Source organism: Mixophyes fleayi, chromosome 3 (assembly GCF_038048845.1).
Source record: "Mixophyes fleayi isolate aMixFle1 chromosome 3, aMixFle1.hap1, whole genome shotgun sequence".
NCBI classification, from domain to species: domain Eukaryota; kingdom Metazoa; phylum Chordata; class Amphibia; order Anura; family Limnodynastidae; genus Mixophyes; species Mixophyes fleayi.
In genome coordinates this window covers 90,687,704-90,700,864 of record NC_134404.1, presented here as the reverse complement: position 1 = coordinate 90,700,864, position 13,161 = coordinate 90,687,704, and the positions used below count along the sequence as shown (strand labels likewise).

General features: G+C 41.1%; 1 protein-coding gene across 5 annotated transcripts in view; it reads right to left on the bottom strand.

Annotated features, from left to right (window-relative positions):
• The window catches only part of RHBDD1 (rhomboid domain containing 1), an 80,102-nt gene that overhangs the window by 24,389 nt on the left and 42,552 nt on the right, over positions 1-13,161 (bottom strand). For 4 of the 5 annotated variants that reach the window (XM_075201951.1, XM_075201952.1, XM_075201954.1 and 1 more), the window contains exons 4-6: positions 10,909-10,994; positions 9,084-9,137; positions 1,364-1,474 (exon numbers count right to left, since the gene is read on the bottom strand). In XM_075201951.1, the coding sequence (XP_075058052.1) occupies positions 1,364-1,474; positions 9,084-9,137; positions 10,909-10,994 (251 nt within the window). The remainder of the gene's footprint in view (positions 1-1,363; positions 1,475-9,083; positions 9,138-10,908; positions 10,995-13,161) is intronic. The other variant, XM_075201955.1, reaches the window with a different exon arrangement.

The window sequence follows — 13,161 nt, the reverse complement described above, 5'->3', positions numbered from 1 at the left end:
TAGCCTGCCAGCACTAGGGTTAAGACTAAATAGAGTGGGGAGCAAACGCTTTTGGTTTTAAAAAATAAATAAATAACATGCTACTTTTCACAATTTTGAGAGCTGACTGATGTCAGGCACAACCACCCCCCCCCCCCCCATAAAAAAAAAATAATAAAGTTTAAATACATGCACCACCAATGGATTTTAACAGACCAAGACCTGTTGATATAACTGTATACCTGTATTTATCCTGGTATCCTTAAAGATATCAGAGCATTTGCACCTTTTATATGAAGTAGTCCTGATATGTTAGAGAATCCCTCTATATTTCTTATTACATTAGTGTAGTGATTTAATCCATGCAATTCATAGCAATGTATTTCACATATGTACACTGTTGTATGTACACAGCTGTAGACCTTTTGTATATGTGTGTGCATGCATTGAGTGTGTCAGGGCCCAGAGTCTCTTGATAACCTAACAACACCCCTTAAATTTGGTAATCTATAATATTATAACTCGCAAATAAACAGACACAGCTGTCATCAATCTAGCGTTTATTAGAAAATTTGTGCGTTATATGGAATAACGCAGTCTCTACAATCCATTATTACATATACCAGAAGTGACCTCAAATTTTTGTTACATGTATAAAAACACTGAACATGTTGCTTTGTACCTTTATAGATGGTGGTGAACTGCAGAAGAAAAGACACACAAGTACAGGGATTTGGGTACACCTGGCCTGAGACAGTTTTATTAAACAGAAAAACAAAGTAAACTACAAAATAAACACCTGCCTGTCCAGCTCTACCTAAATACACAGGAATACCCTCTCTCCTGTGAAGGACCTTGTGTCCCACACATATACAAAACATAGAGGCAATTGCTCACCATTTGCAAAGTCTCTCAGGAGGCATCCAACCTTCTCCCCAGGTCTGAGAGACTACATGTCCAACTGGACTGCTTTTTAAAACACCCCTACATAGGTTTACTGCAAATTAGCCTACACTTAGGCTGGAGGCCCAGAAGATATGAAATGGGCCTGATTAATGTAGCCTGCCCTCCCTTTCCATTCATAACTCGCAGGGACCCTTACCACGTTTTCCTACAGCTGAGAAACACACAGACAGACAGACACAGGCTAGGGTCAATTTGTTAGCAGTCAATTAACCTACCTGTCATACAAACATTATGATTGGATGGGTGCAGAAGAATAGAGATGGAAAAATGCACATTCTCAGATCTCATTACTGTACACACAGAGGTGATCAACTTTCAATTACATATTCATACCTAACAATCTTGAACCACATTCACTATTTAACACATTATATATTTCCCCAACTAATTTAAATCTGAAAAGTCATGAAACATGTACCTCTTTCATTAAGGCTGTTCCTTATGGCTTGTTGCAGCTGTTCATCTTCATTAAGTCCTCTGGTGTGCAAATAATTGTCCCCTGGTGTGTTATGGCCTCTAAACCGATACTCTGGGTACCACACAAGAGAAATGTGCACAATTTAGTTTTTATACTGTAAAATTAACCTACTGTATATATGTGCAAACATTTCAGGAACATACAGAAATATATTTGAGGTAATCATCAAGTATTTTAATGCACAACATAATTTCTGGCTATTGAGTACTCAGAGCCTAATATAGCTAATACCAGTTTATAGATTGAAGTATATAAAGTGAATAATTACAAATTAAAGGACAAATATCGATAATTAATCCACCTGTCATTTCATGGAGGATTCATTTGATTTGTTTCTTGAGCTCCCCACTAGAGTGCAAGTAGGGAGCTCAAGATAAACAAAATCATCATCTTCATCATCATCACCATTTATTTATATAGCGCCACTGATTCCGTAGCACTGTACAGAGAACTCATTCACATCAGTCCCTGCCCCATTGGAGCTTACAGTCTAAATTTCCTAACATACACACACACACACAGACAGAGAGAGAGAGAGAGAGAGAGACTAGGGTCAAATTTTTTCTTTTGATAGCAGCCAATTAACCTACTAGTATGTTTTTGGAGTGTGGGAGGAAACCGGAGCACCCGGAGGAAACCCACGCAAACACGGGGAGAACATACAAACTCCACACAGATAAGGCCATAGTCGGGAATTGAACTCATGACCCCAGCGCTGTGAGGCAGAAGTGCTACCCACTTTGCCACCGTGCTGCCCTGAGTACCATTCAGTACTACATAAGAGGTCCTCTATTAATGACTCACTCCACCCCATCTCCACCGTTCTGCAACCAGCTTCAGACGGGATGCTTTGTTCGCGTACAGTGCCTATGCAAATTGTTGCTTAGGATACAGGATGTGAAATTTCCCAGTTGTTATGGAGAACTGCAAGTCTCAGCATGTCACTGGCGGGCAGGGCCGGACTGGCCATCTGGCACTTCTGGCAAATGCCAGAAGGGCCGATGGCTAGATGGGCCGGCCGACACTTCCCCTGGCTTTCTGATAGCTGGCTCCTCCCCAGGAACCAGCTATCTCTGTTGCGATAGATCAGGGCTCCTCGTTTCTTCTCCCCTTATCCTCTGCACTGTGCCCTGCACTGTGGACACAGTTTGCAGATTTTTACTTTTCTGAATGGGGGAGGGGATTGTGCGGGGGTGCCGCGATTTTTGCGCGGGGGGGGGTCACGGGGGGTGCCGCGATTTTTGCGGGGGGGAGTTGTTAGGAGTGTGACAGAGCCAGGGAGGAAGGGAGTGCAGGAAGAGGACAGAGAGCCAAGGGGAAAAGGGGTGCTGGGAGAGGGGTGACAGAGCCAGGAGGAAAAGGGGTGCTAGAAGAGGGGTGACAGAGCCAGGGGGAAAAGGGGGTGCTGGAAGAGGGGTGACAGAGCCAGGGGGAAAAGGGGTGCTGGAAGAGGGGTGACAGAGCCAGGAGGAAAAGGGGTGCTGGAAGAGGGGTGACAGAGCCAGGGGGAAAAGGGGTGCTGGAAGAGGGGTGACAGAGCCAGGGGGAAAAGGGGGTGCTGGAAGAGGGGTGACAGAGCCAGGGGGAAAAGGGGGTGCTGGAAGAGGGGTGACAGAGCCAGGAGTAAAAGGGGTGCTAGAAGAGGGGTGACAGAGCCAGGAGGAAAAGGGGTGCTGGAAGAGGGGTGAGAGAGCCAGGGGGAAAAGGGGTGCTGGAAGAGGGGTGAGAGAGCCAGGGGGAAAAGGGGGTGCTGGAAGAAGGGTGACAGAGCCAGGAGGAAAAGGGGTGCTGGAAGAGGGGTGACAGAGCCAGGAGGAAAAGGGGTTCTGGAAGAGGAGTGACAGAGCCAGGGGGAAAAGGGGGGGCTGGAAGAGAGGTGACAGAGCCAGGCGAAAAAGGGGTGCTGGAAGAGGGGTGAGAGAGCCAGGGGGAAGGGGTTCTGGAAGAGGGGTGAGAGAGCCAGGGGGAAGGGGTTCTGGAAGAGTGGTGACAGAGCCAGGGGGAAGGGGTTCTGGAAGAGGGGTGACAGAGCCAGGGGGACAAGGGGTGCTGGAAGAGGGGTGACAGAGCCAGGGGGACAAGGGGTGCTGGAAGAGGGGTGACAGAGCCAGGGGGACAAGGGGTGCTGGAAGAGGGGTGACAGAGCCAGGGGGGCAAGGGGTGCTGGAAGAGGGGTGACAGAGCCATGGGGGAAAGGGGGTGCTGGAAGAGGGGTGAGAGCCAGGGGGGAAAGGGGTGCTGGAAGAGGGGTGAGAGCCAGGGGGAAAGGGGTGCAGGAAGAGGGATGAGAGGGACAAAGGATAAGATGGTGCAGGGGCATAGCTAAAAGAAAGTGTAAAGGGAGAGACATCTTAACAATGGGAATGTCAGGGATGCAGCCATCATAAAACACAAGTAGTAATGAAGAATGGGAATGCACAGAGGGGACAAGTGTTAAAAAAAAAAATCAAGCCTTCATACTCCATTCACTTATATTTTCTATACCCCCACTTTTAAATTTCCACTTCGACCACTGCCCTCTGTGCCTGCTCCCGACTGCCTGTGTGAGCTGACAGCTGCTGATCCCTCCTCGCCCAGCGCGCCCAGTAGGAGAACAGAACACAGGATGCCATAATCAGGTAAGTTCATATATTTTCTTGTGTCCAATGTGTTTTTCACCATCCTTTCTTGAACTGGGGGCACTACTGTGTATCCAATGATGTTTATAACACTATGTATTGCCTATTATTGCGCTGTAATGTTTCTTGCATATTTATCTGTACAGAGATTTTTAATTAAGAGGAAAAAACGCTGCTTGTCATACATTTTATCTGTGATTGTGTCAATATATCTATTTTTCTTTGCATTGTAAATGGGGTATTAAGCTGCTCCTGGGACTCGCACTCAGTATCTGATATGCTGTACTAATTTTTATTTGTGAATGAGTTTTTGTCTGGTCACTACTATTGATTTGTGGCACTACTATGGCATACTGTTATTTGGGGGCACTACTGTATGGCATACTGTTATTTGGGGGCACTACTGTATGGCATAATGTAATTTGGGGGCACTATTGTGGCATAATATGATTTGTGGTCACTATTGTGGCATAATATGATTTGGGGGCACTACTATGCAATAATATGATTTGTGGGCACTACTGCATGGGCCAAATATGAATTGAGGGTAATATTATGTGGCATAATATGATCTGGGGGCACTACGATGTGGCATAATATGAACTGGGGGCACTACAATGTGACATAATATGAACTGGGGGCACTACGGTGTGGCATAATATGAACTTCTGCCAAAGGCAAGTCTCTGATTGTTGAATATGACGGGAGCCCAAAGAAGTTGCTGTACCGGGGCCCAAAATTCCTCTTGTCGGCCCTGCCTGTGAGTCAAGTGGGTAGACGTCTCCAGGTAAATAATCTAAATGTTTTCTATCTAAACAAACTGACGGATCACATCCAATTATCTCTCACCCACCTCCTTTACCCCCATTAATTTATATACTGTGTTATTTAAAACGAATATCCAGTTACTGTAGTAAAAAAAATATTTTTCTCTGACATTTTGCTGTAGATGAAAATACTTTTAATGCGGCCGTGTGGGTTCAAATGATCGTTCAATAGTTATGTTTTTTCCGATATATTTGTTAGAGTTTTATTTCATGTGGAGTTATTCATGAAAATTCTGCCATTACTATTTAATTAAGGGAAAAGGGTACCTGTTACCTATATGTGTGTAAGTACTCTTTTGTTGCTATTTTGTGGGAGATTTGAAAATAGCAAAACATTGGTTTCCTACAGTGCCGCCTGTATAATTGGTGGTATTGCTGTAGTATGGGGTGGCATGGTGTTGGCGGCAACGCTGTAGTGTGTTTGGGGCTTAGTATTGCTAATAAGTAGGAGAGGGTATTGCAGTAATGTGGGGGATGACGACGGTTGCTGTAATGTGGGGGTGATGCTGTTTGCTGTAATGTGGGGGGTGATGCTGGTTGCTGTCATGTGGGGGGGGAGGATGCTGGTTGCTGTAATGTGGGTGGGTATTGATGTAGTATGAGTGTGTGTGGGGGGTTACTGCTGTAATTTTGATACAAATAATGTATTGATATGGTATTTATTGATGTAATTGAGGTACTAATAATGTAAGTTTGCAGTTCATTAGGAGAAATATATACCCCCCCACACACACACTCATACTACATCATGTTGTACTGCACCAGAAACGAGTACTACGCCAACATCAGTGTGCAACAATATAGGGCATGAAGCTATGCGTGTTGTGGGCCTGTGTTCTTTAAATGCCAGGGCTGATTTTTAGTCCCAGTCCGGCCCTGCTGGCGGGGCATCCTGGAAGGGACTGGCAGTTCAACAACAGATTTCGGTACTTGATAACTAAAATGACAGCAGGACAAAGTCCAAGTTTCAAGTGATGCCAGTATAATTAAAAAGTGCCCAAAATTTTCCCATACCTTTCCTTGGGAAAACGTTTTAAAATATATTTCCCCAATACAAGTTCATATCTTGCATCTGCGAGCCCGATACCCCTAGGGCCTTTAGCCCATGCTGGTTTGTTACTATGACAGAGAGACCCCAGGCTGCGGATTTACCTGCAATAGTGCCACCAGTCCAGCCTTACATAGACTAGTGTTGGTAATTAAGACGGGGCCCCATGCTTTTCACCCTCAATTTTAACAATACCAACCTAGGCTGGTGCTCTAGGGCTGCTTGTTTTTTTATTGGGGTAGAGAGGCCCATTTGAACATACAATGGTTTGTACAAAGGGGCTCAGTAATTTGTCTTACAAATTGAAAACTAAATGTCTGAAAAACATATAGGAAAATTCCCCATAGACATATGTAACATATATAATGAAGTGAATCAAAATAGTTCCATAAAATCTTTAAAGCACTCCCGTGTCATATATCCTGAAAGGATAGGTGTCTTATGATCCCCTCTAGGAGTTATGCTTACATCAACAGGCAGATGACAATCAACTTCAATAAAGAGTCTTTACATTCTTTCTTCTCTTGTATCCTCTTTCTATTGATAAATCAACCACTTCTCATATCATGGTCTCCCATCCAAGTATTGACCAGACCCAACTTCAATCAAGGGTCTTTACGTCCCTTTTTCTCTTGTATCCTCTTTCTTCTTACTCCCAAATATTCATTCATGGAATAGGAGACAAAAGAGAACAAAGGTCGATTCTAAGCAGATTATCCTTTTAAAAACTTTAATGCAAAACATATTAAAAAAATGTAAAAACTTTAAAAAACAAAATACATCACATACAAGGTACTATTGATAACAGTCAATCTTCCTAGATTCGCCCTTTGTTCTCTTTTACCTCCTATTCCATGAATGAATATTTGGGAGTAAGAAGAAAGAGGATACAAGAGAAAAAAAAATGTAAATACCCTTGATTGAAGTTAGCCACATCACTTTGAATAAGCCTAATCTTGACTGATCTTGGAAGCTTAACAGGATTGGGTCTGGTCAATACTTGGATGGGAGACTATCTGGATACATAATATAGAGATGTGGTTGATTTATCAATGGAAAGAGGATACAAGAGAAGAAAGAATGTAAAGACTCTTGATTGTAATCTGCCTGTTGATGTAAGCATAACACCTAGGGGGATCATAAGACACCTATCCTTTCAGGATATATGACACAGGAATGCTTTAAAGATTTTGATTCACTTCATTATGTATGTTACATGTGTCTATGGGGAATTTTCCTATATGTTTTTCAAACATTTAGTTTGCATCTTGTATGACAAATTACTGAGTACCTTTGTACAAACCATTGTATTTTCAAATTAATATGGTGGTTTAGTGGTATTCCATTCAATTTGTTCAAGGCTGCTGTGGTTGTTGAGGCGCCCCCTAGATCAAATTTTGTTTTGCTAGAGGCCCATTTGTTTTGTTTTTTTGTTTTTTTATTGATTTATTCCATACTGATAATCATCAGCAGCACAGGTCTTACACCAGGGGCAAGCAAGTGCAGCAGATATGCCTCCTAAGCGTTGTGTCGACAACTACTTCATAGTCTACATAGGACATAAGATAAGAGTGTGTAGTACTCTTCCTTACTACCCCTTCCCTCCTCCCTTCCGCCTCTCAAATCGTACAGTCTCACAATGGGGAGATATGTTTCAGTTTGCTCACAGACTGAGACTTAATCCTTTTTGCTTTGTATGCACAGTACAGAATTTTTTTTTATCTGTTTTGGATTTACGTCCGACTCTACATGAGCCATCAGTGGCCACTATATTAGGTACACCATCTAGGCATGGATTCAACAAGATGATGGAAACATTCTATAGAGATTCAGGTCCATGTTGCCATGATCGCATCATGCAGTTGCTGCAGATTTGTCGTCTGCACATTCATGCTGCGAATTTCCCATTCCACCACATCCCAATCGTGCTCTATTGGCTTGAGATCTGGGGCCTGATTCATTAAGGATCTTAACTTGAGAAACTTATTTCAGTCTCCTGGACAAAACCATGTTACAATGCAAGGGGTGCAAATTAGTATTCTGTTTTGCACATAAGCTAAATACTGACTGTTTTTTCATGTAGCATGTTTTGCTCAAACCACCACATCTAGCACAAACAATCATTCCATGGCCAAAGTCACTTGGATTACATCTTCCACATTCTGGTGTTTGGTGTGAACAACAACTGAACCTCTCGACCATGTCTACATACTTTTATGCATTGAGTTGCTGACACATAATTGGCTGATTAGATATTTACATTAACGAGCAGGTGTACAGGTGTACCTAATAAAGTGTACACTTTATTAGAATATAGTATCAAGTCGATTCCTCAATTCTAAACTTTATGCTACCTTTACTCATTTGACCTATTATGGTGCACATTAAACAAACATTAATATAAAACTTTTTTCTTTATTCATGACATAACACAGGATGTGAAATAAAGTTAAAGTGAAATAAAAAAGAAAATGTGAATTTAGGGCCTGATTCATCTTCAGACAAATATATTGCGCTCCTGCCAGTAATCTAATTCCTGTTGTTGTTGCCGCCTCTTGTCACTCACTATATGTGTACCGACCTCGGATTGTCCTTAAACTATGGCTCTGCTTGAACCCTTTTGCCTTACTGCTTGACTGTGTCCCAAACCTTATTATATTATTATTACACTAACCCCGTGTGGCTTGCCTTCCTTCCTGTCACTGGACTCCTATTCAGTCCCCAGACAGTTACAACGCACTTAAGTCGAGAGCACGCACATTCGTCTGATTCCAGCTCTGGACATCTCGTAGGTACATATTTTTTAGCCGTATCACTTGTAACAGCTACAGGGCAGGTGTAAACATTTTTTTTACATATATTTTCATTAATGATTATAGTATTAGTTGTAAATTTATTTTATATTGTTTTTTTCATGCGTTCTGATGGGCCTTTATATTGCCCATATGCATGTGTGTGTCCTGCAGTCTGTTCTGTCTGCATATGGCAAGTAACGCATAGCCAGAGCATATGCCTATATTTAAACACAAATGCTTCTTCAAATTGTACTTGAATACGGGTGTACGTGCATCAGATTTTTTAAACGCAAGCTGCGTTCACATTGAGTTCGAAGATGGATGAGGTCCTTCGTGTATAAAGAGAAATATATTCATATTAAAAGTTCTTACCATCATAGTTGACATTTCTTTGTCTTGCTGGACGGCCACCTGTGAAAAGAGATGCTAAACAGGAATAATAATGTACTGTACATATTAAAAACTCAAGAACTGAATGTCTATGGTGCTGACACTGCTTTGAAGAGTTTCAGTTATTCGCTGCACTCCTTCAGAAGGTTACTGATACTTGCTTGTAACACCTTATCAATTTAGTGTAAATAGGCACAGCTACTCGGAAATATGCAAATAATAGGGCTATGAGAGCAGACCCCTGATACTGCCATTAGTACGCATTCTTCACTTTCACTGTACCAACAAAATCTGGTCCGGAGTCCTCCATACAACATATCACAAAGTGTACATAACCAGCGTAAAAATGCCCATGCTGTGACCTCGTGAGCTTAGTTTCAGGTCACCCTAACCCTGCACACAATTCATAATTTCGTGTCCAAATGATACTGAATAGAAAATGAAGCAGAAAGTCAGTTTGCTCTGTTAATGTAAGGACAAATTAACAATCGCTGAGATACATAAAGGTAATATAGACAGGGGAAAACAAAATATTGAGTTGGGAGAAAAACAAGAGATTAGAAGAGAGGGAGAGTGTGAGATTTAAGCTACTGAGTCATTGAGTCAAAAAAATAGTAAATATTCTCTAAAACAAACCATGTCACAATGCAAGGGGTGCAAATTAGTTTATTATTTTGCACATAAGTTAAATACTGGCTGTTTTTTTTTCATGTAGCACACAAATACTTGTTAGCTTTATTTGTACACTGAAATTTAAAGTTGATCTAGGACATGCCCTACCCCAACTGTAAATCTATTATCACATTTTACATTTACCTCAATGTAACCTGGTTTGCCCAGGTGCAAAGTTACTATTTTTATGCTTTGCTCTCCTTAAGGACTCAGGTTCTTAGTCATTAAAAAAATTGTGAAAGTGATAAATGTGTTTTTGAAAGAAAGGTTGAAAATGAGGGGCACTAGTTGGCATGAACGAGTTTTACTTTAAATCTGGCCACCCCTGTAGATAACTAGATTGGACTATTCCAGTCAATTGAATCTAAGGCTAAGCCGCTGTATCATTTGGGGCACATTTAGTGTGGTAGGTTGAGGTCCGCACACTCTGGAGTCTGCAGTAATTTGCAAGCTCAGTTTTCCTTCAGTCCTGGGCAGCACTGGATCGCTAGTTTGGAGACAACTAAACCAGTCGTCCAAATCACTGTGTGTATGGGCAGCTTAGGAGTGGTGAGGGCACAGGGTTAAAGGGGAAAGATTTATATTATCCAATATATCAAAGTTTATGTTTAAGTCTGTTACAGTACTTGGAGATGGGAATTAAGGACAGTCAAATAATTTAATCTTCAGCGGCAAGTATGGAGTGCACTTCTTTCTAGTGCTCAGTGAATTATCCATACACATGTAGTTTGTTTAATGTGTAAAGCAGAGAATGACAAAGTATTGTAAGCCATATGTCTCTCATCACTGACTGAATGAAAGATATTCTCAGTGCAGGTCTCTCTGCCTGTAGACATTGATTTATCTTCACTTAAACTCATTATGCTCTCTAAGCCTTGTTCAGTTTTATTGTCCATTCTTTATTATTGATGTATCATGGCAATCACTGTGTGTGTGCCATAAAGTATGCTCTGTATTCACTATTGGAGAAGTAAAATATTAATATTACCAGAAATGGCTTGTGATGAATGACAACTACATCATTAAACTCACATAAGTAAGTCATTAAACTCACAGGTGTGGCTTATAAAAGATTATTGCCTTTGAAATGTGGATCTCTCTCATCTTTCTACTGTTAGCATAATGGTGTCATTACCTGCAGCTGTCAGAATCTGCCCCAGAGGTCCGTGTATGTATAACAGGCCAACCAAAATCCCAGAAAGGTGCCCAACAAAGGAAGTCCTGCCAGACAAGAAATACTAGTTTAAGTATATGTCGCATATCAAGCAAGACAAGTTACATTCTTTATTATGTAACACAACATTTTACCTCTACATGATATACTGTTAGGCCAGTCACACACTTCAAACTCTGCGCTCGCAAGCACAATGCACACATATGTATGTAAAAATAAAATGCATTCTATTCTATGTGGGAGATTCGATTCGGTGCGAGGTGTCTCTGGAACGTCCATGGAGACATCTCGCGTCAAGAGATTTTACAGGAATCTCCGCTCACTTATTCTCGCACCCAATATAGATGCATAGGAAAATAAGTGGAGATCCTACTGTAATGGCCGGCAAAGTGCGCAGCAGACATGGCAGTGATGTCAGCGCACCACATCACCAGCAATTATGTCCCATCCAAGGTGTCCACACCCATTTGCATTCATACTTGCATCTGCTTGTGCTGCAGGAATGCTTTTTGGATACTGCTCGCTCCGTCTCAGTGCAGTCAATGCATGTCACCTCACTTGAAGAACGTGCATTGACCTTTATGGGGGTGCATTGTGTACATAATCACTCAGGGATAACACCAGCTGTTTACCCAGCATTGTGGTGTATTTTTCACAATGATTTCAATGGCTCATATTTTCCAATAACCCATTCATTCATTATAATGGAGTTGTGTGCTACATGTAGAAACTCCATTGATATGGATGTGCCATAAACAGACATTCCCGCACACATCAATAGAGAATCAATAAATCTCTACTGATTTGTCACCAAACAGGGAGACCCAGTGAATGCCCTACATGGCCAGCATCACGGCTAGCATGGGATAACTGTTTGTGATTGGCCGACTAAAGGTCCATTGATTCTTCTATCATTCAGCGTTCGCTGCAAGCAGTTTGTGTAATTTCTAATATTTTTTTATTTTAATTTCCTGTGAATTAATAGAAGATTTGGATTTCCATTTGGATTAAAAATGAGACATTTTTCATTAGATTACAATTTCTTCTTTTTAGATTAAAAAAAAACCAAGATCCCCCTTGGTTTCCTTCAAATTACAAATTAAGGACATTTGGATTAAAAAAAATGCTCCATTGGACTGAAAAGAAGATAAGATTTATTTTTTATAATAAAATGGTGAACAAAAGGTGTCCAAGGTATTATTTTACATACATTTTTCTTATTTACTGTTTTATACTAAACTTGTATGGGTAGGGGTTTTAGGGACCCCCTTAACATTATCCTGGGACCACTGAGGTGGTAAAGTGGTCACTCCGGGGGCCCCAATATTACTTATTATGCTAGTATACAAAGCCCAGGTGTGCTCAAAAGTGTGCTCATTTTTCAGCATGGGACTGGCAGTTTCTGAGAGGGGAACTATGCAAATGCATGCACTTAAAAAACAAACAAAACAAAACGCACCCCTGTCTCACCCCAGGTTGCCTAGGAGAGTGACAGAATGTGACTGGTCCCACCAGTCCAGCGCTCTATGCCAGTGCTTCTCACTGATAGAGCCTACAATTAGTATGCTGCCTGAGCTGTTTAGCATTCCACATTCCAGCCCAGTTGAAAGTTAATTGCCCAGACCATGCAATTCATTTAACCTGAAGATAGTATGATTACAGTTATTTCACATACAGGTAACATGTTTAAATTTAACACAGGGAGGGAATTCCTCATTTGAGCAATGCCTATCATGTGGTGGTCACAACAATTGACAGAGTCTAGATAGATTCCAAAGCCATTCCTTTGATCATTTTTAATAAAAAACATATGAATGTTGTTATAATCTTTTACACTAAACGTTTGCCAAAAACAAATATTAATCTATGTGATATTTAAGATATTCTCTTTATAAGGAAAAGTACATTTACTATTAAAAGGAATATTGGGACATTCAAAAACATGTATGTACACATTCCCATATCCTCACAGAATGCAAAATTCTAAAAATATGAACTACTGTACCCCTTGATTGAAATCAAACAATATTAAAAGTTACCCATGCTCCCTTTGAAATTTGTCCATTTAGACCAAACAAAAAGTATTTTGTAACGTGACAAATATAGTTAAATTTGTAAGTAGAGTTTACAAATTATGTTGAAATGTGCAATCTGCATACTTTTATAATCAACATTGCTTATTAAGGCAAGGTTCAATTAAAAGTCTTTCAAGTC